Below are 27492 nucleotides of genomic sequence, written 5' to 3'. Positions count from 1 at the left end.
TAGATGAGAGAACAGAAACACAGAGAGATTTACTCAGGGTCACATAGTTGGTGGCACAGTTTGGCTCCAGGATTTCCTGAAGCTGGGTTCAGGGGTCTTACCATCCAAAAAAGTTAAATTCTCAAACTGTTTATGCAGTTGGTCCCTTAGGCAGTCTGATAAATCCTATGGATTCCTTCTCACAATAATATTTTTAAATGCATAAAATTAAGTGCATAGGATCACAAAGGAAACCAATTCTATCGAAATGCAACTATCCAATTATTTTTTAAATGGTTAAAAATGCCCATACTAAAGCAACCTTTAGCCACATTAATCCTACCAGTCTTTTTACGTTACAAATAAAGAAATTGATTCCTAAAAAGGGAAATTATTTGTCTAATTATTGTGTCACAAGACCACAAGTATTCCTGGGATTTCCCTCCTAATTCCTATCTTTCCCATTCAATCAATACTAGGACAGGTCAGAAGAGGAGCTACTGAGAGGACTGGAAGGGGATTTTGAGGTCTTGAGAGATGAAATGACAGATCCAAGGTCACCTAGCTGTTTAGTTCTAGAGAGGAAACAAGAATTCATAGGCTTCATGATTCCCAGTCCATGGATTTTCTTACTAGTCCACTTAAGAATTCCAGATCCTGAAGCCACCATGGTTGATTTAGCCTTCCAAGTATCCTCTGTCACAGTCAGTTCAATTTTGTGTCTGTATGTTTTGCCATAATCTTTGAATTATAACAATAACTGACATCTAAATAGAGCTTTAAAGTTTGTAGAAAAGTTTGTACATTTATCTCATTTAAGCCTAATATGGCAGCTTTGAGATTGGTACTACAGATATTCATAGGCAGCTATATTTAGGGTTAAGATTAGAGTGTTGGAAGGTTAGAAGTGGAAGGGACTTTTGAAGTTATTTAGTTCAAGCTATTTTGGACAAGTGAGACCCAGAGAAGCTAAGTGATTTCCTCCTAGTTATACAGCTGCTAAAAGTCAGTCCCCAGAACTAGAAGGGATTGAGTAAAAATCCCTAAGGGTACAAACTCCTCATTTTTTAAGAGAAGGAAATGCAGGGTTAGAGTAGGGAAGGGATTTACCCCAAATTATTTGGAGAGTTAATGCTTTGATTGGTATCTAGGGATTAATGGATTTTTTTTGGTAGCAAGAGAATGGAGTGGAAATAAGGAAATAACTATGGATGTCAGGGGTTCCTTGTGGGGAAAGCTCTTTAAAAAAGAATCTAGAACAAGTCTCCTCCCTCTTGCCTAAGTATGGTATGCATGTTCATGGACATATTACATACATATGTGTGTATGAGAATTCATATATGCCTTGGGCACGTGGGGATGTCTGTGTACGTGAGCATATGTGGTGTCAGAGAGCCAGCGCACGTGGTTCTGTGGTGTGAGAGGATGTGACCCTAGCTTGGAAGCTGGGCAGCGGATCTCTGTAGTCACCCTGCAAGTGGCCAGTCTTTCCCCTGATTGGAACCAGCTGGAAGGCGTGTTGCAGAGAAGGGGTGGAGAAAGAATGACCAGATGGAAACTGAGAAGAGAAAATAAGAGTAGAGAGGAGAGGAAAAGAGGGGAAGATGGAGAGGAAGAGATGAGAGGAGTGAACAAAAGACACTGAGACACACAAACAGACAGAAAGATGAGAGAGACAGAGAGACAGAGACATACAGAGACAAAGACAGAAAGATGAGAGACATGCAGATAGATACACAGAGACAGAGACAGAAAGATGAGAGAGACATGCAGATACCCACAGAGAGACAGACACAGATAGAAGGACAGGTGAGAGAGAGAGACATGCAGATCCATACAGAGACAAAGACAATTGAGAAACAGAGAGTCTAAGAGATAGACAGAGATAGACACACACAAAGATAGAGACAGAGAGAGGGAAAGAGGAAGAAATAGAGACAAAGAGAAAAGGCAGAAGAGAGATGGAAAGAGAAGAAAGAGAGGAGGAAGAGAAAGAGGGAAGAAAAGAGAAGGGGGAAAGAAGACCAAGAGAAGAAAAAGAGTCAGGAGGCTACCATTATGCCCCAAAATGAATGAGACTCACACAACTCTATCCGGACTTAGTTTTATTTTGTTTTTTAGTTCTTTTTTTAAATTAAAAAGCATTTTTTTCCACTTTCCTTCCCTATCCTCTCAAGGAGTGGGGTATGGTATGGAAGAAAGTAAAACAAAATCCTTGTTACAAATATGCATAGTCAAGGAAAGCAAATTCCCAAACACCTGAGTTGTCTATAGCTCCATCATACTTTAAGTGTATAGCAAATGGTTTCCAGATTACAGCCTGTGATTTCTCCGGGACCATAGTTTGGTTAAGAGGCTTTTTGAAAATCTGGTGGAAGTAATTAGAATTTGTTTGAGAAACAGATAGATGGTACATCAGATAGAAGGCCAGGCCTGAAATCAGGAAGCTTAATCTTCTTGAGTTCAAATCTCATCTCAAACACTTATGGGCTGTGTGACCCTAGGCAAGTCACTTAATTCTGTTGGTCTCAGTTTCCTCATCTGTAAAATGAGCTAGAGAAGGAAATGGTAAACTCCTATAGTATCTTTGCCAAGAAAACCCTCAAATGAGCTCACAGATTAAGCACAACTAAAAAATGACAATAATAATTGGGGAGCAAAGAAAGAGAGGCAGATCTGGATTTGGGATAGGACACCTAAATGAGGAGAGATGGTCCAGTGTCTGCAAAAATGCAAAAGGGAGTTAAGTGTGGAGTAGGGCTGATAATAGGTAACTGGAGAGATGTTCTTCATGTCCCTTTCAGCCACCTCATTGATGCTAGAAAAACTTCTCAATTCAGTAAGGGAGGAGAGAGTAGGGAGTGACAGTTGGGAATACTTGCTGTTTTACCAGTGCCCTTTTCCTTATTGATATTTCCCTACCGTCAGTTGGACAGAAGCCACTGGGTGCTCTCTGGGGGGTCGTCTGGGCATTCAGATGCAGCTGCCAGCTGGCAGAAAGAACCCACTGAGGGCTGGCAGCGCTCCTCTCTCCTCATTTGTGGGGCCCCTTTCTCCATCTCTACCACTGCAGCCACCACCAGAACAGGATAGCCCACAAGTCCATCTTGTGGAGGAGAACTTAACCAAGTATATGTGAGCAGCCTTGTGGGACTGAGAAGTGTGGAGAGGAGAGGGGGAGTGATGGAGAGGGATGGCTTGCTTGCATAAGTAAAGCTATTCTTTGGGCTAGGCTTGGTACCCATGAGCAGAACCCATTTCTGGTTCTGCCACTCACTTCACTGAGGTCTCCTAGTTGGTCCCTTCCTGGAGGGATCCTCTGTTGGTCCCTTAACAAGTTATCCAGGAAGGAATAAGGAGTTGTTTGGAGAAAAGACTTCATTGTGGTATCTGGGGAGCATGGAGGTGGCAGGCTGTTGGGAATTAGAAAAATGTCATCAGCCCTTATAGCTTGGTCACCTAGCTTGGAAACAGACAGTACTTCTTCCTTGTAACTCCTATGTCATGAGGCAGAGAGCATTTTGGAGACCTTCCGCAGTACTCCTAAAACCTTCCCCTCTGTTATTCCTCTTCTAATGAATATGATCTAGACCCCTTCCTCTAGATCTTCTCTTTGTCTCTCTAAGTTTTGTTCCAGATCAACTTCAGGGATTGAAGCAGAAGGAAAATGCTCCGGAGGAGAGGTAGGGGCGGGAATCATTTGCCCAAAGGAAGGCAGTTCACTTGGGAGTGTTTGTAACTAGCATCCCACAGCAGAATAGTCTGAAAAGACTGATCCTATGGCAAAACCAGTCCAATTCAATCAAAAAGCATGGGTGAGGCACCAGGCTTAGCTCTGAGATTATTAAGACAAAACGAAAAAATAGTTCCTCTACTATAAGTAAATTCATAAGGATAAATACTATGATAAGAGGAGAAAACACTGCCAGCTAGCCTCCCAATTGTTCTCCTTACTCTGACCAGCACCATGTACATGTCAACTTTTCGAGTTCCTTTTTCTTTCACTTGGAGCATTTGATAGCTTAAGTGCAATGTGACCTTCAGAAGAACCTGGAAAAAATTTAGACGTTGGAGAGAGGCAAAAAGCAAGACTAGGAATACTGGAATCCCCTGGGTTAGCAAGAACTTCACAGGGTCAGTTTGTACCTCTCTCTGATTTGGAAAGCATTGCTCTGTCCTTTGCTGGGGCCTCCCATTGGTAGAGCAAGACCTCTACCTCCCCTCCACCCCACTGTTGGTGTCCAGAAAGTTTTTCCCAACTTCTATCTTTGGTCTCTTCTGCTACGGTGGCCCATGTTCTCTTTCTTTTCTTAGTAGATTCAGATTGCAGCAATCCAGGTCAGAAAGATTGAAAGGGCCTTTTCTATCTCACATCTTTCTGTTTGTTTTTCCAAGGAACACGATGTGATGTCTGAGGGAAATTCTGAGTCTGTATGCTGCAGGCAAAGACTGGGGCTGTATGAGCCAAGTGGGAGGGGGAGGAGCAGTCCAGAGCTGCCCTGAGCAGTGTGGTGGATGGTTAGATTCCTATGGTTCCTTTCCACCAAGCAGCTCCCGAAGACCTAGTAGTCAGGAGATATAGGATTGGATCCCAGCTCGGCTACTCCCTCACTCTGGTGATTTGAGAAAGCCTCCTCCATCCTCCAGATCTGTAAAAGGAAGCTGTTCATATAATCCAGGAATTTTTAACCTCTTTTATGTCATCAACTCCCTGGCAATCTATTGTCATGGACTTCTGAGAATGTTTTTAGATGCATAACATAAAATATATATGAATACAAAGGAAATAAAAGCTAGCGAAAATAAAGATGTAATTTTTTTTTTACATTGAAGTTCATAGACTCCCTGAAAACCATCCGCTTACCCACTGAGGGTTCATGAATCCCAAGTTAAGAACCTTTGAGTTCTTAATCTCCAAGGTATCTGATTCACTTTACACCACTTAGTGATTCACATTACACCACCACCCTTTTCTTAGTAGGGTTAGAGGGAGAGACAATTTTCCCATATAACAGATGGGAAGATAAAGGTTAGGTGACATTTCTAAAATCTAAAATTAGGAGCTGAGGCTCCTAATTCCTAATGGGCAAGTTTTAGGAGTCCAAGGCCAATGGGCAGAGTATACAGGGATTCAGGTTTCCTTTTTTCCTCTTCTCTTCTCTAGAGAAAATAAGGGTTCTCCCACTCACTCCTCTCTCTGCTCTTGGCCAAGGTTTCACTATGAGATGAGTTCTATCCTTTTCTCTTTGGGGAATTCCTGTTGCAGAACTGACCATTTTTTGGATCAAGTTGCCTCAGTCTAGTCTATTTCAAATTCTAATAATCCTCTTATATCTCCCCACTGCAGGTGAATGCCCTGGACCATGAAGCCCTCTCTCTTCTGGGCCCTTCTTCTCTTCTTCATCTTGTTCTTGGGAGCCCACAGCCAAATCAGGCCCCCCAAAAGGCGACCTAAACCTGGGCCCAAACCCAAGCCTACACCCAGAGTGCCTTCTCCGTACAGACCTGGACTTGAAGAGCCTGCTGAACCCACAGATCTGCCTCCTCCTCTCCCCCCGGGACCCCCATCAATCTTTCCTGACTGCCCTCGAGAATGCTACTGCCCCCCAGACTTTCCATCAGCGCTGTACTGTGACAGTCGCAACTTGAGAAAGGTACCAGTCATCCCATCCCGAATTCATTATCTCTACCTTCAGAACAATTTCATCACAGACCTTCCCATAGAGTCCTTCAAGAACGCCACTGGCCTGAGGTGGGTCAACCTTGACAACAATCGTATCCGCAAGATTGACCAGAAGGTGTTGGAGAAGCTGCAAAGTTTGGTCTTTCTCTACATGGAGAAGAACCAGCTCCAAGAGGTGCCCATGGCCCTCCCCCGTAACCTGGAGCAGCTGAGGCTAAGCCAGAACCAAATCAACAAAATCCCTCCAGGTGCCTTTAGCAAGCTGGAGAACCTGGTGCTCTTAGACCTGCACCACAACAAGCTCAGTGATGGAGTCTTCAAGCCTGACACCTTCCAAGGACTCAAGAACCTCATGCAGCTCAATTTGGCACACAACATTCTGAGAAAGATGCCCCCCAAGGTTCCCACAGCTATCCACCAGCTCTTCTTGGATAGCAACAACATCGAGAACATTCCCAGTGGCTACTTCAAGGGCTTCCCTAACCTTTCTTTTATCCGGCTCAACTACAACCAGCTGTCTGACAAGGGACTCCCCAAGAACTCCTTCAACATCTCCAATCTGTTGGTTCTCCATCTGTCACACAACAAGCTAAGTAATGTTCCAGCTATCAATAACCGGCTGGAGCACCTGTACCTAAACAACAATGAGATTCAGAGTAAGTAATGGATAGCATGAGAGGAATGCATATCGGTGATGAGAATGGGACAAGGTGGAAGAGTCAAACAATAAGCAATCAGTAGGAGCCTACTGTACTAAAAATATTGTGCTAAAGAATACAGGCGAACAAAAATTTATGAAGTGTTTACAATGTGGAAGGAATATGCTAGGCTAGGCTCTGGGCAAAATATAAAGAAAGAAAGAGAGGGAAAAAGAGAGAGAGCAAGAGAGAGAGACAGACTGAGGCAAACAGAAACACATACAGAGAGATTTACTTTATAAGTACAAAATGGAGCATGAAAGTCAGAAATTTGCTTGAAAAAGAGCTAAGGGTTTTAGTGAACTGCAAACTCTATATAAACCATCAATGTGATATGGAAGCCAAAAAATATTAATGTGGTCTTAGATGGCATTAAGAAAGATCTAGTATCCAAGACTAGACCAGTGATATTCCTGTTATGTTCATTCCTAGTCAAACTGTATCTTAAGTATTGTGTTTAGTCTGGGCACCACATTTAGAAAGCACATTACTAAGATAGAGAATATCCAATAAAGGCAATCAGAATGGTAAAAGTGTATAAATATTATGTCATATGAAAATTGATTGGAGAAACTAAGAATGTTTAGCCTTGGAGATGAAAAGATTTGACCCAGGAAGAATAATTCAAGTATTCAAGATGTGACTTTTTTATTTTCTCCGCTTGACCTAGAGGGAAGATCTAGGAGTATTATGACTAGAAGGTACAAAGAAGCAAATTTAGGCTGGATGTTAGGAACAAACTGGTTAACAATTAAAGCTGTCCAAAAGTGGAGATAGCTACTCGACTGTGGTTGGACTACCACTTTTGTTAGACATAGGGATTTGTCTTCAGAGGCACATTAGATGGCCTCCATGAGGTTCTAATTCTGCCCAACAATGGCTCTTGTGTATATAGTGGTCTTAAGTTTTACATTGTTGCTTTAAAACAGCTTGGTGAGCTAGATATCTCAAGAGTTACTCTTCTTGTTTTACTGTGGAGGTAACTAAAAGTCAGAGAAGTTACAACAGGTAGTAATTGGCCAGACTGGAAATTGAGACCAGCATCTTCCAACTCCATGTCCAGTTCTCTTATCACCATACCACAGATATCTCACAAAAAGTCTCTTCCCATTCAGGACCTCTGCGTGGATAGCAATTTCTCTCCATGACCTAAGGGGGTACACCTGAGTATTTTTCTAAGTGTGGGGTAACATGAAAAGAAAGAAAACAGCAAAGTGACTACCTTGTGCTAGTTACTATTGATTCAAGGACAACATTTTTTAAAAGCCCTTATTCTCAAGAAACTTACATTCTATTGGGAAAAAATAGAATATAGACATATAATAAATAAAACATCTATATCTATATCTACATCTATCTATCTACATCTGTATCTATCTATCTATCTAGGATTCTCTCTGGGGTCACTTTCCCAATCAGATACTAGTAATCCCCAGAAAGTAGCAGGTCATTTGTCTCAGCATCCTAGGGGATATCCCTGAGATATTGTGGCTTCAAACACTGAAGCTTTTGAGCCCTTACTAATGTGGTCTCTATTGTCAATCTGCTAATTGAACTCCATTAACTTTTGGAAAAGAAATTTATAGACTGTATAAAGGTGGTGAGATAGGGCATAGAATGTTGTGTATGGAGAAGAGTATTTAGGTCAGTTGGATTTAAACTAGAATAAAGAAGGGAAGGGAGGTGGACAGCTAGATGCTATTGTTAGGTAGCATAGTGGATAGAGTACTGGGCCTGAACTAAAAAAAAATACCAAAAAATCAAACAAAAAACCCTCAGCTTTCTGAGTTCAAATTTGACCTCAGACATTTACTAGCTCAGTGACCCTGTACAAGTCACTTGTTCTCATCTGCCTCACTTCCTTATCTGTAAAAAGAGCTGAATAAGGAAGTGGTAAAACAATCCAGCACCTTTGTCAATAAAACTCCAAATGAGGTTACAGAAAGTTGGACACAACCAAAGTAATTGAACAACAATAGGAAGAATTGACGCAAAAACATTCTCTTATAAGTTACTTGTGTCTCCTTGCACTTACAAGGTACCTGGGAGAGTGGGTTCAAACTTAAAATACAAGGGTAGTGAGGTACTTGTGAAGGAAAGACATATTGCAAAGGAGTACCTCATAAGTTTTCCCACTTATTGAGTTCTTATGGAGTTCCCATGCAATTTTTTGTTAAGCCTTAAGAATCAAAGCATTTCTAAAGTCCATGGCCAGTATTTCTGTCATTTCAAGAGGCTTACTTCCTAAAGCTGCCAGTTTTTGCCACCTGTCTGTAGATGTTTCCTTTGTTGTTAACAACTATAACTCTGGTAGTCACTGCTATTGCCTTTAGTCACCACTGAGATCTTTTACAGCACCTCTGGTTTTCCAAACTCACTAACTCACTAACTCAATAATATATTTATTATTCTGAATAAATATACAGAATATTTATTCACCTAAGATCAGGAAATAATGACCACAAAAGAAATCGAGGTATTATGTGTTCACAGATGCATCAGAGCCATCTGAATGATAGGGCATTCCCCCTTTCCCTCCCTCCCCAGCTTAAAACAGTTCTCTGTGTGCCAAACCACTAAGAAAAAAAAAGAGACTGGGTGGTCCGTGATTTATATCTTTTATATGAACACTCAGTTCTGTCTGAGCCCTTTATGAATTATCTATTTTACTGGCTCCACAGCCAATAATTAGACTTTTCATCATCATACACATCAGACATTTATGACCACAAGTAAACTTATCAAAGTTTCTACATGGTTGCTTAAGGAACTCGACAGAGTATTTGCTCCTGGTGTAAGGACTGAAAATAGGCAAAGCACTTCAGCCTATGCTTTAAAAGCTGGCCCTCAAAAGACCACATGGTGAATATACCCATAATATCTATATAAAGTCAATATAAAGCAATGGGGGAAATACTAGCAACTTGAGGGGACTGAGAAAGGCTTCATATAAGAGATAGCAAAATGAATTTGGCTTTGCAGGGAGATAGAGATTCCCAGAAGCAGAAGTGGGTAGAGGGCATTCATTCCCCAGGCACAGTCTGTATAAAACCAGGGAGACAGGGTATGGAAAGTTGTGTATGAGGAAGAGTATTTAGGTCAATTGGACTGAAAGTAAAACAAAGAAGGGAAGGGGGCGACTAGATGGCACAGTAGATAGGGTACTGGCCCTGAAGTTAGGAGAACTTTGAGTTCAAATCCAACCTCAGATACTTAATATTTTCTAGCTGTAGGACCCCAGGCAAGTCACTTAACCCCAATTGCCTCAGCAAAAAAAATAAATAAATAAATAAAAAGAAGAAGAAAAAGAAGGGAAGAGGGATGAGATAGCATTCATATAGCACCTATTATTTGCCAGGCAAAACATTTTTGTGGTTCTTGTTTTCTACAAGAACCTCATCTCATTTGATCACAGCCTCCACCCTAGTGCAAACCCTCATTTCTTGTCTGGATTATGGCAACAGCCTCTTAACTGCTCTCCTTCCCTTCAATCTCTGCCTTTCTTAACCCATCTTCCACATAACTATAAAATTAATACTCCTAAAGCACAGATCTAAACATGTCACTCCCATAGCTAGAAAATTTAGTGGCCACTAAGATAAGATACAAACTTCTAGGATTAAAAGTAAGACATAAACGTTTTCTGTAGGAGGAGTTTATTTTTAAAGTCAATAAGGCTCCAAAGTATGATTTCAGACTATTCTCACTTACTTTCCCTCATGCACTCTACCTTCTGACCAAACTGGCTTACTTGCCATCTCTGATACACATATTTCATCTTTGCCTAGGTTGTGCCCCATTGCTGGAATGGCCTCTCTACTTACTTCTGCCTCATAGAATCGTGTTTCCTTTAAAGCACACTTTGGGTGCTAGCCCTTACAGCAGAGGTTCTCAAAGTGTGGTCTAGAGAATCCTGGGGATCTCTGAAATCCTTTTAGAGGGTCTATAAATTCAAAAATAGTTTTTATTTCCAATATGGTAAATGTCTATAAATATAATCCAGATAAACAAAAACTCTTTGGAGAGATCCTCAATAATTTTTAATAGGATAAGGATACTGAAAACAAAAGTTTGAGAACCACTGCACAGTATCCCTCATCTCTCTAGCTATTATTGCTCTTTCCCCCCCTCCAAGTACATTGCATTTACTCTACACATTTTGTATAATATTTTTAAAAAATTCTATGTTGCTTTCTTGTATCACATGTTTCTTTTCTCCCAGGAAAATCCAAGTAATTTCACAGCAGGGTTATTTTGTTTCTGTCTTGGTAACCCTAACAACTTGCTTGATGCCTGCCATATGGCAGGCGCTCCATTAATGCTTATTAAATTTAATCGAAGGAAACATCTCAGTCCTACTGAGGGCATCAAGACCCTTTCCTCATCTGAGGCTGTCTCAGGGTAGCAAGTGAAAACCAGAACTGAAAGAGTCTCTGGGCTGCTGCCCATCATACTACGAACCATAGAGCCAAGAGGATTGGAGCCAGGAGAGCAGATGAAGCCAGGTCTTGGCCAAATGGGGAAGCCCTTGGGGTCTGTTCTTTTCCAGGTGGCTTTTCTTATGTGTTTATATTTTATCCCCCTGTGTTGTGTCTCTTGAGGCAGTCCATTCGCTGGATTATACTCTAAATTGCCTGAAGTCTAATGCCCAGAGAACACCAAAGATTTGTATGATGAAGACTGTATCATAAAGTCAGCTATCACTGTATCCATAGGAACAACTACTTTGTCTTGTGGAAGTTGAGTGCTGGGCTGGGAGTTAAAAAAGACTCGAGTTCAAATTCAGTCTAAGATGTTTCCTAACTTGTGGTACTGTACAAATCACTCAACCTCTGTCAGCCTCAGTTTCCTAATCTGTAAAATGCAGATAATAATATCACCTATCTCAGGATTATTGTGAAAATCAAATGAGATATTTATAAAACACTTAGCATAGTGCCTGGCACATAGTAAGTGCTTAATAAATATTTATTCCCTTCCCCCTTCTCTTTTCTTTCTGGTATGTCTATATCAGAAGATATAATACTGTAACAGTAACATGGGCACACCATCAAGTCTCTTCACCACCACTACCCCTGCCCTCAATGTCTTAGTGGGGAACCAAAGAATGCAAAGCTTATAGGAATAACTGTAGCAGATAGGTGGGATCTGCCAGAATTGTAGTCTGTCTTCACACCATGTACAGGTTATACTCACAGGCTCTGCCATGCTTTCCTTCAGCAAAAACTCCACAGCAGTCTAGCCTATTATTGAATCTCCACATATACACCTAGGACAATGGTACCGAGCTTTTGACTTTTCCTGGGAATTATCATCTGATCTATCAGAGTTGAATCCATGTTTTTCCATTAGAACTGAAACTGATGATAGTCATCATTGGGAAACTGGAAGAGGTTGCATTGATAAAGGAGCTGGGTGAGATTTATCTTGGACAGAGAATCCCTTTTGCTATTGTTTAGTCCTTCAGTCATATCCAACTCTTTTTATTTTCAAAACATCTGCATGAGTAATTTTTCACCATTGACCCTTGCAAAATCTTCTGTTTCAGTTTCCCTCCCTTCTTCTCCATCCCCTCCCCTAATGGCAGGCAGGTAATCCAATATATGCTAAACATGGTAAAACATATGTTAAATCCAATATATATATACATATTTATACAATTATCTTGCTGTACAAGAAAAGTCAAATCAAAAAGGAAAAAAATGAGAAAGAAATAAAATGCCAGCAAATAACAAAAAGCATGAAAATGCTATGTTGTGATCCGTACTCAGTTCCCATAGTCCTTTCTCTGGTTGGAGATAGCTCTCTTTATCACAAGATCATTGGAACTGGTCTGAATCAACTCATTATTGAAAAGAGCCACTTTCATCAGAATTGATCATTGTATAATCTTCTTCTTGTTGTATATAATGATCTCCTGTTCCTGCTCATTTCACCTAGCGTCAGTTCATGTAAGTCTCTCCAGGCCTCTCTGAAATCATCCTGCTGATTGTTTCTTGTTTCTTAGAGAACAATAATAATCTGTAACATTCATATACCATAACTTATACAGTCAATTTCCAATTGATGGGCATCTACTCACTTTCCAATATCTTGCTGTTACAAAGAGGGCTTCCACAAACATTTTTGCACATGTGGGTCTCTTTCCTTCCTTTAAGATCTCTTTGGGATATAAGTCCTGTGGAAACACTGCTGGATCAAAGAATACACACAGTTTGATAGCCCTTTGGGCATAGTTCCAACTTGCTCTCCAGAATGGTTGGATCAGCCCACAACTCCACCAATAGTGTATTAGTGTCCCAATTTTCCCACATCCCCTCCAACATTCATTATTATCTTTTCCTGTCATCTTAGCCAATCTGATAGGTGTGTAGTGGTACGTCAGAATTATGTTAATTTGCATTTCTCTGTTCGATAGGGATTTAGAGCATCTTTTCACATAACTAGAAATAGTTTCAATTTCTTTATCTGAAAATTATCTTCATATCCTGTAATGACTGCATATTTAAAATCAGCTGGAGTCAGGAACTCAGGTTAAGGGAAAAATTTTCAGTCTTTATTGAAGTGAAGAGGTGAAAAAAAATTGCGATAGCAATATGGGCAGCTGCGACAGGAAGCCAGCTAGCAGAGTGAGAGAGGTCTAAGCTCTCCTGCCTTTCCTTTTTCACTCCCCTGCCTCCACCCACCAGAATCATCATTTCCTATACAACACATCAGGACTTGCACAAAGAGTGGGTGGGGCCATTCTTGCTCCAAGCTTATATATTAATAGAGTATGGTCCAATTACTATTTAGCCTCATGTGCTTGGGACCTCAGTGCATCAACTCAAGCCTCAGCCCATTACAATATCCTTTTACCATTTATCAATTGGAGATTAAGTTGAATTCTTATAAATTTGAGTCACTTCTCTGTATTTTAGAAATGAGGCCTTTATCAGAACCCTTGAATATAAAAGTGTTTTCCCATTTTATTGGTTCCTTTCTAATCTTGTCTGCATTAATTTTGTTTGTACAAAACTTTTTAACTTAACATAATCAAAATTATCTACTTCTTGTTTGATAATGAATTCCAGTTCTTCTTTGGTTATAAATTCCTTCCTTCTCCATATATCTGAGAGGTAAACTATCCTTTGTTCTTCTAATTTGCTTATAATATCACTCTTTATATCTAAATCATGAACCCATTTCAAGCTTATGTTGGTATATGATGTTAGGTGTGACTTCATGCCTAGTTTCTGCCATACTAGTTTCCAATTTTCCCAGCAGTTTTTGTCAAATAGTGAGTTCTTATCTCAATAGTTGGGATCTTTGGGTTTGTCAAACACTAGATTACTATAGTTATTGACTATTTTGTCCTGTGAACCTAACTATTCCACTGATTGGCTACTCTATTTCTTAGCAACTCTATTTCTTTTTTTTTTATTAAAGCTTTTTATTTACAAAACATATGCCTGGGTAATTTTTCAACATTGACACTTGCAAAATCTCTGTTCTAAATTTTCCCCTCCTTCCCCCCACCCTCTCCCCTAGATAGCAGGTAGTCAATACATGTTAAATGTGTCAAAATATATGTCAAATCCAATATATGTATACATATTTATACAATTGTCTTGCTGCACATTAAAAAATCAGATCAAGAAGGAAGAAAAAAACTGTGAAAGAAAATAAACTGCTAGCAAACAACAACAGAGAGAGAATGCTATGTCATGGTCCACACTCAGTTGCCACAGTCTTCTCTCTGGGTGTATATGGCTCTCTTTATCACTGAACAAATGGAGCTGCTTTGAATCATCTTATTGTTGAAGAGAGCCACATCGATCAGAATTGATTGTTGTATAGTCTTGTTGTTGCTATGTATAACGATCTCCTGGTTCTGCTCATTTCACTTAGCATTGGTTCATGTAAGTCTCTCCAAGCATCTCTGAAATCATCCTGCTGGTCATTTCTTACAGAACAATAATATTCCATAACATTCATGTACCATGATTTATTCAGCCATTCTCCATTTGATGGGCATCTATTTAGTTTCCAGTTTCTAGCCACTAGAAAAAGAATGTCCACAAACATTTTGCACCTGTGGGTCCCTTTCTCTTCTTTAAGCTCTCTTTGAGATATTCCCTCATTTGAGATATCTTTGGGATATAAGAAATAGCTACTCTATTTCTCAACCAAATGGTTTTGATGACGGCTGCTTTATGATATAATTTTATGTCTGGCATAGGTAGGCTAATTCCTTTAATCTCTTTTTCTTCTCTCATTGCCAAAGCTAACATTTCTAATACAACATTGAATAGTAACAGTGATAGTGGGCAATCTTGTTTCACCCCTGATTTTATTGGGAATGGTTCCAGTGTGTCACCATTCCATATGAAGCTTGCTGATGGTTTTAAATAGATGTTATTGATCATTTTAAAGAAAACTGCATTTATTCCTATACTCTCTAGTATTTTTGATAGGAATGGGCGTTGGATTTTATCAAATGCTTTTTCTGCATCTATTGAGATAATCATATGATTTTTGTTAGTTTGGTTATTGATATAGTCAATTATGCTAATAGTTTTCCTAATATTGGAACCAGCCTTGAATTCCTGGTATAAATCTTACTTGGTCATAGTATATTATCCTGGGGATGACTTCCTGTAATCTCTTTATTAATATTTTATTTAAGATTTTTGCATCAAAATTCATTAGGGAAATTGGTCTATAATTTTCTTTCTCTGTTTTGATCATGCCTGGTTTAGGTATTAGCATCATATCTGTGTTATAAAGGGAATTTGGTAGGATGCCTTCTTTTCCTATTTTTTCAAATAGTTTGCATAATATTGAAATTAATTGTTATTTAAATGTTTGGTAGAATTCACATGTAAATCCATTTGGCCCTAGAGATGTTTTCTTAGGGACTTAATAGCTTGTTTTATTTATTTTTCTAAAATGGGACTATTTAAGTAATTTTTTTCCTCTTCTGTTAATCTGGGCAATCTATGTTTTTTATGGGTATTCCTTCATTTCACTTAGATCATTAAATTTATTGACATATAATTGAGCAAGATAACTCCTAATTATTGCTTTAATTTCCTTTTCATTGGTGGAAAGCTCTCCCTTTTCATTTTTGAGATTAACAATTTGATTTTCTTCTTTCCTTTTTCTAATAAAATTAAATAAAGGTTTATCTATTTTGCTGGTTTTTCATAAAACCAATTCTTAGTTTTGTTTATTAATTCAACAATTTTCTTACTTTCAATTGTATTAATTTCCCCTTTTATTTTCAGAATTTCAGTTTTGATAAATTTGGTAATTTTCAATTGGGGGTTAAGTTGCAAGCCCAATTCATTGATCTTCTCTTTCTCTATTTTATGCAAGTAAACATCTAGCAATATAAAATTTCCCCTTCTTACTGCTTTAGCTGCATCCCACAAATTTTGATATGTTGTCTCATTTTTGTCATTCTCTTGGATGAAATTACTGATTGTGTCTATGTTTTGTTGTTCCATACACTTATTCTTTAGGATTAGATTATTTAGTTTCCAATTAATTTTTGATCTATTTTCCCCTGGCCTTTTATTGCATGTAATTTTTATAGCATCATGATCTGAAAAAATGCACTTACTATTTCTTCCTTTCTGCATTTGATTTTGAGGTTTTTAATGCCCTAATATATGGTCAATTCTTGTATAGGTTCCATGTATGGCCAAGAAAAAAAGTATATTCCCTGTCTCCACTCAATTTTCTCCAAAGGTCTACCATCCCTAACTTTTCTAGGATTCTATTTATCTTCTTAATTTCTTTCTTATTTATTTTGTGGTTTGATTTATCTAGTTCTGAGAGAGCAAGGTTGAGCTCCCCCACTAGTATAATTTTTCTGTCTAATTCTTCTTGCAGCATTCTTAACTTCTTCTCCAGGGATTTGGATGCTATACCACTTGGTGCATATATGTTTAGGATTGATATTACTTCATTATTTATGATACCTTTTAGTAGAATGCAGTTTCCTTCCTTATCTCTTTTAATTAGATTTATTTTTGCTTTTGCTTGATCTGAGATCAGGATTGCTATCCCTGCTTTTTTAAAATATATTTTATTTTATTTTATAATAACTTTATATTGACAGAATCCATGCCAGGGTAATTTTTTTTTTTTTTTACAATATTATCCCTTGCACTTGCTTCTGTTCTGATTTTTCCCCTCCCTCCCTCCACCCCCTCCCCTAGATGTCAAGCAGTCCTATATATGTTAGATATATTGCAGTACATCCTAGATACAATATATGTTTGCAGAACCGAACAGTTTTCTTGTTGCACAGGGAGAATTGGATTCAGAAGGTAAAAATAACTCGGGAAGAAAAACAAAAATGCAAATAGTTCACATTCATTTCCCAGTGTTCTTTCTTTGAATGTAGCTGCTTCTGTCTGCTTTTTGTTTTAACTTCAGCTGAAGCATAATTGATTCTGCTCCAGCCTTTTATCTTTACTTTAAATATATCACTCTGCTTTAAATGTGTTTCTCGTAAACAACAAATTGTAGGATTCTGGCTTTTAATCCAGTCTGGTATCTGGTTCCGTTTTATGGGAGAATTTATCCCATTAACATTCACAGATAAAATTATCAACTCTAAATTTTCTGCCATTGTTTATCCCCAGTTATATTTTTCTTTTCTCTTTCCTCTTTTCCCCGCTCCCTAGTATTTTGTTACTGACCATTCCCTCCCTCAAACAACCCTCCTATTTTGCAGTCCCTCCCTTTTTCTTATACCTTTCCCCTTCAACTTCTGCTCTCCTTTCTATTAGCCTCTATTCCCCGCTTCTTTTCCTATTTCCCTATAAGCTGAGATAAGCTTCTCTGTGAAGTTCAATGTGTCTGATATTCCCCAGCTCATTTTAAAGATGAGAAAACTCAGGCAAATAGGGTTAACCCTGATTTGCTGAGGATCATACAGCTAGTGTCTGAAGGTGGATTTCAACTTCGGTCTTACTGCCTCCAGACCTGGCCCTCTCTCCACTGCTAGCTATGGATTCATAGCTTCCTTCAAACAAGCTCAGTTCTCCCTACAGGAGAACTCTCTTCCTCCCTTTAATTAGTGCTCTCCTATCCTTCTTCAAAGGCAGTATATTTACTCTGCATACATTCTTATGTGTACTACTTTAATGTTTGTTTCCATTTGGCGATCCTCATAAGAAGCAGGGTGCTACAGATTCATTGTGAGCACACCTTAGAATTCAAGACTGTTTCTCATGTCTTAAATGATTCCTAAGAATCATTACTATAGTACCTCTTGTCTGGAGTATTGCAATAGCTTCTTAATTGATCTCCTAACTTTCAGTCTCTCCCTTTCTAATCTCATCCTCCTCATAGCTACAGAATTAACACTGGTAAAGTACACTCCCATGATTAGGAAGCTTACGTGGCCACTTATTGACTCTAGGATAAGATATAAACTTCTCTATATGAGGAGTTTCAATAAAAGCTCTCATTGGTAACTAGAGGCAGTAGCAGTGGCTCCCAGAGTTGTAATTGTTGACAACAAAGGATACACCTGCTTATTTTATCAGCATAAAAGTGCTGAGAGAAATCTTTGGAAAGGAGATCTCTAAATAGTGATCTCTAAAATGAGTTATCAAGGCAATCCATTCCAGATAGCCTGATGACTCTGGTGGACATGCATATATGAAAGGAAAGGAAACGAGCTCTGACAAGAACAGGCAGAAGGATCTGTTGTGGATGAACAAGCAAGAAAATACTAAGCTCATGTTGCTGAGGATCAGCCATCAGTACCAACTTCTCAGAATTAGTGATACCAAGGTCAGCATAGTTTATCTTTCAGGGGTAATATCCCTGATCACCTAACCTTGTATTACTATTAGACCCAAGGTTAAGAATAGAAGGGAATCCTAGGGAAAGTCTGAAATAGTTGGAATTACTTTTATGGGTGATACAAAGTTTTATTACCTCTGGGTATGACTGTACTGAGCACTCTAAGACTCATATTTTTAGTATGGTATCCTTGTCATATGGCCTGAGAGCACCTAATACTAGAGACCACAGCAATGCACCTTCTCTAGATTGGGGCTCACCATAAAGGGAATATACATCTCATCCGCAGAACTCCACCAGATTATTAAGAACCCAATTCCATAGTGTAGTGTGCCATGTGGATCCAAGAACTAAAGAAGGCTCCCGGAGAGGACAGAGGTAACAAGCACTCTCTTGGCTGTCTGCAGGTTAGACCAAGAAATTTTTAGTATTTAAAAAGAAAGAAGGGATCAGGGTATAAAACAATTCCTGGATGGAGAGACTACCAAAGAAATGATATTTATTCCTATTGGCAGAACTTTGAAGATACAAAGCAGGCAAAGAGGATGATTTGAGTTGTTCTTAGTACTGTCCAGCTATTAGGACAAATACCATCTTCTCCAACAAGAGAGATAAAAAGAGAGAGGGACTACCAAATAAGGTTATGCTGGGTTGGCCACATGTAAAATAAAACAGTGGTCCAGCAGCTGCCTAGTATGGTAGGGAAAGCACTTTCACTCCTTAGATTGGAGAATAAAAGGATATGGACTCTAGAGATGAGTTCCATCACTACAACCAGAAAGGAAGAGCAGCTGATATGTGGGAAGAAGATGACAGCAGTGTTGCAATAGTTCTGACATAAGCACTAGCTTTTTGCTTACTCTAAGAATGACTATAGGTAATATATAAAGAGATTATAGGTTGGTATTTAAGAAGTTCCTTTATTCATCCATTACAAAATCATGTGTGTTGGAAAGGAAGGAAAAGAAAGAGTCAAGTGAAATTTTTTTTGGTGGTAGATTAGAATGACTCAGGGAGAATCTGCTTGATCCAGATGGCTTTCCAGGTATGATTTAACTCATTAAAGAAGTGTTATGTGCATTTTCACTCTTTCTGTTATTGTTTGCTTTCATTTTTGTTTCCCTTCTCAGGTTTTTTTTTCTTTCTCAATCTGATTTTTCTTGTGCAGCAAGATAACTGTATAAATATGTATACATATATTGGATTTAACGTATATTTTAACATATTTAACATGTATTGGACTACCTGCCATCTAAAGGAGGGGGTGGAGAGAAGGAAGGGAAAAATTGGAATAGAAGGTTTTGCAAGGGTCAATGTTGAAAAATTACCCATGCGTATGTTTTATAAATAAAAAGCTATAATAAAAAAATAAAAAACAAAAATTAGCAAAAAAAAGAAGTATTATATGCCAGATTGTGTTGTAGACTTCCTAAGATCCTCAACAGAGACCAACAATCAGTGAGTGAGATGACAAAGTCAATAAAAATTGCATCTGAAACCATCCCTATCAAGCACTGTCCTGTTCTCTTGTTTGTGTTTCTGTCAGAGGTCAAGAGAACCTGTCAAATCTGATTCAATGTGATAATTACATTCTCAGTAATAGTTAAGATAGTGTAGTGAATGGAAAGAGCTCTGGACTTGGAGTCAAGAACTCTGGAATCAAAATTAGGCCATAACTTCCACTAGATGTGAAAATAGGGACAATTATTAAGCTCTTTAAGACTCAGTTTCCTAATTTACAAAATAGATTAAAATATATTCTTCATGAGATTGTTGTGAGCAAAGTGTTCTAAAAATGTTAAAGGGCTATAAAATGTTTGGGGGGGGTAGGATTATGCATGATTTTGAAGTATTTTCATATATATAATCACCTTAGGTCCCATGATAGAAATGTTAACATGTTAAGGACAAGGACTGCTTCAATTTTGTCCTCATATTCCTAGACTTGAATTTATCAGATTCTTAATAAATGTTTGCTATTTGATTAAATGTTATCATAATCTTGTAAGTATATGAGACAGGTTTACTTGTCTAGCACTCTCATTTTACAAATGAGAAAATTGAGGCTGAGAGATAAGCAACTTGGCAAGGTCACACTAACAAATGGTGGTCAGAACTAGAATCCTTTTCTTCCCACTATATTTAGCTATCTCTAGTCCAGAGTGAAACAAAGAAAATACATCTTTATCAGCAACATTAGCATTTAATAGCCCTAATACTCTCTGGCCAGGAGTCAGGATGGTGAAATGAGGCAGTATCTCCAGATTTATGACCTTTTCTAATCAGATGGAGGCCAGGTATAGATTTGTTGGGCAGAGGGGAGCTGTGAGGCAGGTGGATATTCAGTGGTGTGTAAGAGGGAAATCAATCATCACACACTGTCTCTGATCTTTGGTCACATAGAAATATGTGCCAGGGGAACAAAGGTGCAGAACCCTGTAGTATATGGAGGAATAGCTATTCTAAGCCTATTCTCCCTAGCCATCCAGGGTCAAAGAGAACATTGCGATACAGAATCTTCATCTCCTAACTTTAGCTCTCAGGCAGCATGCAACACATTCAGGACAATTCAGTGGGGACATGGATAATAGGAACCACAAACACACAGGGAAAGCTACCCTGGAAACATCAGACCCTATCTTCTACCTTGTAGTTATCCAGAAATCCTGATTCCAGCCTTTTCCTTGCTGTAATTTCTTCCTCAATCTGAATCCCAACACATCTTCTTCCTTTGGCTTATGCTCTTCTCCTCTTTCTCTCTCCATAGAAATCAATGGGACCCAGATCTGCCCCAACAACTTGGTTGCATTTCATGACTTCTCCTCAGACTTGGAAAATGTGCCTCACCTCCGTTACCTGCGACTCGATGGGAACCAGCTAAAGCCACCTATTCCACTGGACCTGATGATGTGTTTCCGGCTCCTGCAATCTGTGATCATCTAACTCGCACCTTGATGCCAACTGGACTTCTCTGAAGAGACTTGAACACCTCTTAGTCAGGGGTGGTCCATGTTCCCACTTCCTGACTTGCTCCATTGCCTTTTCTACCCTCTCTGGGCTTTTCTTTTCTCCATCCATGTAGGATTCCCTAAGAAAAGAAGGAAAACAGTTTCAAGTTCATTACTGCATTTCTTTTCCCTCATGTGGGAGAATGAAGTCTAAGAACTTACTGTTGATCTACCAGATTCAAAGAACTGTCTTTCCCACATATAAATGCCAACCCCAAACTTCTTACCAACTGTACTTTCCATTTTTAGCAGCCCCTTCACCCACTTAGAAGTATCAAACTATATGTGCTTTACCTGACCTTCTTTTTCTCCTTCACCATCATTTCCATCCCACTTCACCATTCCAATAATGGTCTAGTATCAGGGGTCCTCAGACTATGGCTTGTGGGCCAGATGCGGCAGCTGAGGACGATTATCCTCCTCACCTAGGGCCGTGAAGTTTCTTTATTTAAAGGTTCACAAAACAAAGTTTTTGTTTTTACTATAGTTTGGCCCTCAAACAGTCTGAGGGACAGTGAACTGACCCCCCTATTTAAAAAGTTTGAGGACCCCTGGCTAATTCATGAAATGGCATCTAGATTATTGAGTTTGACTTAGGAGAGAAGTTGTTTTTTCCCAAACTAGAAGACCTTCATTTAGGAGAAGAGTTATGTCTAGACCCAGGATTGTTGTTTCCTCTTGTACTCCCCATTGGCATCAAACTCAATATGGGAAGATATTTGTCCATAGTCTTTTTATTTAACAGAAAGAGTGTAAATAGGAATGGCCAAGAACTTCTAGAAAGAAGTAAATCTGGTATTCTAGCAAGGTCCAATCTCAGGCAACCTCACACCTTCCTGGTTAGTTTTTGAAATGGATAGTCTCATGATGGTGTCAGTTGAGGATCTGTTTGCATTTCCTGAGAACTGTAGGCTAGAAGATTCCCCCTTCTTTCCATATGTGAATTTTCTCACATCTTCAAGTGTGTTGAGAAAGTATAGGAACAGAGAAAGAGCAGTGAGTAGAAGGGAACGTGGAAATTATGGAGTATCTAGATGGAATGGATTGGTAGGGTTGGGTGAGGCACAACACAGAAATAGAAATCGGATTTGTAGAAGGGCAGAGATTCCAAATCTCCTTTGACCACCCACAGTGAGATGTCTAATGCCTTCAAGGAACTCAGTTTTCACAATTTTGGGCTTGATCATTCACCAATGCCAGCTTCTTCATCTGGTATCTGTCTGGTTCTAAATTAGCCAAATTAACTGTTGGAGACTGTCACCACCTACCCGATATTTCTACTATTCAGAGAACAGCATAAAAGGTAGGAAGAAGGGGAGGGACAATTGGACACTGCCCAGAAGCCTCTTCCATCATGTGGAAATGCACTTACCTCCATGTTTAAGATGAGACACATTAGTGACACCTAGTGGTCAGTGGAGGTCAATGCTGTGAGTTCCATTCTTCCTTGACTTAGTACTTCTTGGTCTCTTGTTCTTCGCTATGGTCAGTATGAATTCTGGTGCTGTCTTTTTTTTTAATGGTCCTTGACTGGGACCAGTTTTCTGACTTCCAAGTGACAAAGGAGTATATCTATCACAGCCTCCCACCATCCCCACATCTTAGAAGACCATGGGTATCTTTGAACATTGGCTCTTCCTGCTTGTGATTGTGACAAATGATCAGAGTTGATCACAGAGAAATGATTCCTAGCTTTAGAGCTTAAAGTTTTAGAGCCAGATTCTGGCAACAGCTTCCAGGTCATAGATAGCTGGTCAGGATAGGCTCTGTTTTGCCAGCATTGACTTTGTAACGCAAGCTGGGGATCTAAGAGCTCTAGTTTGGAATCTACTTGTTTTGATCTATTTAATGATCTGTTTTGAGAACCCATTATAAAAATCCATTTGGGACCTGGAGGAAACTAATTAAAATCTTATCTTTTCCTCTTTCATGACTGATTTTTCAATGGGATAGGTCCTAAGCTTCCATTCCCCTTCTCAATAATTTATTCCCTCTTCCCTTGCCTAATCATCATGTTCTACTCTATGGGCCTCTCCCTCCCATTTTCTTTCCTTCTTGCCTGGTCCTCAGGTTAAAGCCCTTGGCTGGTCTCCAAGGTATATCCGGGGTTCTGACAAGAATACCTCAGTCTTCCTTTCTTGCAGAAGATTTTTTTCTCCTACTTGTTATTAATTCTCCTAGAACTTTTGTTTTATGATCTTGCTCCATCTTTTTTTAATACAAAGCTACTTACCCTTTTCCACATTTGCTTCAAATGGGTTTAGGTTATTCTGTGTGTGGCTCCTTCCTTTTCCCATCTTCCCACCATCACCATCTCCTGAACTCCCACTTTCAATGGTGTCTCATGTACACTTGGAGAAATCAATTTCTTTTAGAATATATTTAATCTCCCAAGACCAAACACCATCAGCTTTTTCTTTTTCCCATATCTATGACATTGGTCACTCAGAGTTATTTCTTTTTCCATTTTTTCTTCTTTATTTGATAATGAGAAGATTGCATTTTTAATCTCTTCAGAGACTTCTTTTCCACCAAAAGGTCCCATAAGTAATTATCATTCTAAATTTCTTAAGTAAGTCCAGGCTTTCTTCTTAATAAAATCCATGACTTGAAGAGGATCTGAAAGATCCAACCACTGTGTCAAGATTCCATAACCACTGATGAAGGAACACCTTGAGAAAATGTTTAAGAATACATCTGTCTTGATCTTATGAAAGAGTCATTCTCTCTCAACTTTATCCCTCAAGTGGTTTGAGGAACATCCTAATGAACAAGACTCCATGAAGGATGATCACAAACACATGTGGAAACTATCCAGGAAACAGTAGATCTGCCCTTCATCTTCAAATTAAACTATTATTCCAAAGATATCTCACTTGATGCTCTTCCTTTCCATTCTGTCAACTAAACCAATTCTGTAGCTATTCATTCTGTAAAGCTAAGGCTATTCATTTTAGGAATATTGGTCCTGCTGGCAGCTTCAAAATGGAAAAGAGGCTAATTAGTGCTATTGGGAAGAGCTACTGATTTCTTGTCCTGTGCTTCAACTTCCCTGTCTTCTTGATTGTGATAGAACACTTTACTGAAATATGAATCCCCACTTTAAGATCCCATGTTCATTTTTCCTTTGCTTGAATACATCTGTCAATAGAGAATTGAATATTCATTCTCTTTTCAGATAACTCTAATTGCCTAAAAATTCCTCCTTCTATTGAACTGTTCTGCCTCTTTTTGATATCCATGCAATCTTAGCTCTGTCCCCTAAAAGCCAGAGAAGAAGACCTATCCCTCTTCCACAAGATATCCTTCAAACATTTAAAAATTGTTGTCTTTCTCTCTTCCCTTCCCTCTCATCTTCTTTACTTGAAACATCCATAATTCCTTCAGCCTTTCTTCATGTGATTTCATTTTCAGTCTTCCTACCATCTTGGTACTTCCTCAAATTTGTCATTGAGAACTAAACTCATTATTTCAAGTGAGATCTAACAAAGAAAAGAGTTTAGTAAGGATCATCACCTCCATTCTTCTGGATATAATATCATTTGATGCATCCCAATGACCAATTTTTTTTTTTTTGGCTACCATATGATATGATTGGCTCTCATTGGGTTTGCCATTCCTTAAATCTTTAAATTTCTTCACATGAGCTGCTATACAGTCAAGTCTAGCCCATTTGTACCATAATGTAAGACATTCTAATTTTCTCAATTAAATTTCATGTTAGACTTCATTTATTATCACAGTGTTTTGAGTTCTTTTTGTCTCTTCTTTTTTAAATGCAAGACATTTGCCTTTCCTCTCTGTTCATATCCTTAACAAATTTGATAAGTATGCTATCTATGCCTTTCTCTTTATGAATCTGTTGAAGCAAACAGCACCAAGGACAGATCCTTCTAGCAAATCACTTAAAACATCTCTTTCCATATTGACATTAATCCATTAATTAAGACTCTTTAGGTCTGGTCATTCAATTAGTTATGAATTCACTTAAATGTCTTTAGTGAGCCCACGTATTTCTCAATCTTGTATATCATTAGAACCTTTGTCAAGTATCTCACTGAAATCCAAATATGCTGTAATGACAATCTTCTCCTGATCTATCAGTCTAGTTAGTAACCTTGTCAAAAAAGAGAATGATATGATTTGTTCTTAGTGAATCTAAATTTGGCTGAGCTGACAAATCAATCCATTCAATAACCTGAATTATAATTTTCCAGGCCTTGGATGCTGTACTTATTGGTTTATGATTTTTACATCTTTTCCCCCTCCTTTTTGAAAATTGGGATATTTTATGAGCTCTAATCAAAGCACTTTTTCCTATTTTTTACGATTTTTTCAGAGATCGCTAATGATGATCATAAATACAAGAAATGTAGATACTCTGGGATATAATTATACAAATCAAATATATTTTCTTATCTGTAAAATTATAAGGTTGGACTACATAATTTCTAGTGCTAATATCTGCCTATTCTAGAAGCTACTTTGGCTCTAGGTTTTAAGTATTCCTTTGTCTAGATCTATGATATAAAACCAAAATTCTAGACTTAAATATAATGTTAAAACTGTCCATTTCCCTCATTTTATCATTGAGGGCAAAGGTTTGCCCTCCTTCCTAGAGTGAACACAGAACATCCCTGATTTCTTTAACAGGCATTGTTGTTTTTGATTTAATACTGTAGGGATTTACCTAAAGTGGAATCAAGGAATCATACTTATTAATTCATCCTGCTTTTGTGCTTTCCTACTGTATCTTCAACCCTGCAGATAGTAGGTAAATGCTGTGGATTAAAGTTACAGGGAATTGAGTGTATCCTAAACACTTTAAAAATATTTCTTATTACAGTCAGGAGGCAGTATAAACCTGATGTCCAACTACATTACTGGAAACAAGATAAAGGAAGCAATATGGGAATAGGAGCTACAGGTTTTTGCATCAAGGTCCTCTCCATACAACTTGTTGAAAGTATTTTCCAGTGACGTCTCTGCCCTGTTCCCTTTCACCATCATTAAATAATTTGTTCTGGGTGACATTCATTCTGATTCCCAGCTGTCTTCTAACAGAGCCCTACCTCTAGGGTGGGGATGAGCAGAGACAGAGAAGAAGATGGGTCATGAAAGAGAAGCTGTGATTCTGTACTGTGAAATCCTAAATGTGATGGGGAAGATAGATCACAGAGGAGATCAGTATTGAGTTGTGCATATAGAACATGTCTATGACACACAGAGAAAAAAACCCAGTGGAAGTTAATATTGTGAATAGTCTGTGTTTTAATCAATATCTATTTATCATGGAAAGTAGCCACTGTGTTTGTGACATTGAAGGAAATAGGGAATAGAGTAGTTTAAAAGACTTCCCAAAACTTAATCCCTACCTTTGAGAGATTTCCAATATCTCTCTCTTCTTTTCTTGTCTTCATTTTATTTCTATCTCCTGCCCTCTTTGTTGAATCCAGATGCCATTTTACAGAAGACTCCCCCCCCCGGCTATTAATTAATTAGTAGATTAAATTGATTTGTCAATAAAATAATTTACTCTTCTTCTTCAAATTAGTTCCTATAAGACTCCTGCTTAAAGTCAGCAGTATCACTGGGGATATAAGCAGCCATGCTTATAAGCTAGATCAAGGCCCTTCCCTTATGCATGACTTTCAATCTCTGTCCCTCTCACTTGGTGGTCAGGTAAGCACTATTCCCATGGTCCCTAGGGGAGAGAAAGGGTAATCTCTATATATCCCATGCAAACCAGAGCTGATTGATTTGAGCATAAATATAAGCCTATGGCACTGTATTCTTTCTTCTCTTTTTTCTCTTCCTCTTCCTCCTCAATTTGTGCCCTTGTTTTCAATGGCAGTAGCAAGCTGGGCAGTTTCAGAGATAAGCTGGCTTTAGAGCCAATCACATCTATTGCTTTCTCTCAGATGCCTTTCACCTCCACATTTTCATAGACAAAAGCCTCTATGCTGTATGTATACAAATATAACATGTGCATGTACTTATCCATTGTACGTGTATCCACTCTTGATCATGTTAACTTTGTGGAGCTTTTTTCCCTCTCATATTTTCCATATGAGTGGAAATAAAACTGTATGAAAGGAATCCTGCCTGAGTTTGTTGGTGTTGTAAATCATCAGGAATCTCCCAACCTTAGTTCCTCGCTAATCCTGCTTCTTACTTCTCCCAGGGAGACAATAGGTGCAAAGATACCAGACTTAAAGAAGTCTCAGGAATAAATACTGTGACAGCTGACAGGACTCCTGGGTCTGCCCTTTTTTTCACTTGGCAGGGTACAGAAGAAAGTATGTTCAATTTGGAA

The 27492-nt window shown here is 38.6% G+C and overlaps 1 protein-coding gene across 1 annotated transcript in view; it reads left to right on the top strand.

Annotated features, from left to right (window-relative positions):
- Positions 1 to 27275, top strand: part of PRELP (proline and arginine rich end leucine rich repeat protein) — a 35929-nt gene extending 8654 nt beyond the window's left edge. The window contains exons 2-3 of the mRNA XM_051998597.1: positions 5327 to 6318; positions 20936 to 27275. Of these exons, the coding sequence (XP_051854557.1) occupies positions 5331 to 6318; positions 20936 to 21111 (1164 nt within the window). The 5' untranslated portion in view covers positions 5327 to 5330 and the 3' untranslated portion in view covers positions 21112 to 27275. The remainder of the gene's footprint in view (positions 1 to 5326; positions 6319 to 20935) is intronic.
- The last annotated feature ends 217 nt before the right edge of the window (positions 27276 to 27492 follow it).

Source organism: Antechinus flavipes, chromosome 4, assembly GCF_016432865.1.
Source record: "Antechinus flavipes isolate AdamAnt ecotype Samford, QLD, Australia chromosome 4, AdamAnt_v2, whole genome shotgun sequence".
NCBI classification, from domain to species: domain Eukaryota; kingdom Metazoa; phylum Chordata; class Mammalia; order Dasyuromorphia; family Dasyuridae; genus Antechinus; species Antechinus flavipes.
The sequence above is the reverse complement of the archived record's forward strand: the minus strand, read 5'-3'. Positions and strand labels throughout refer to the sequence as shown.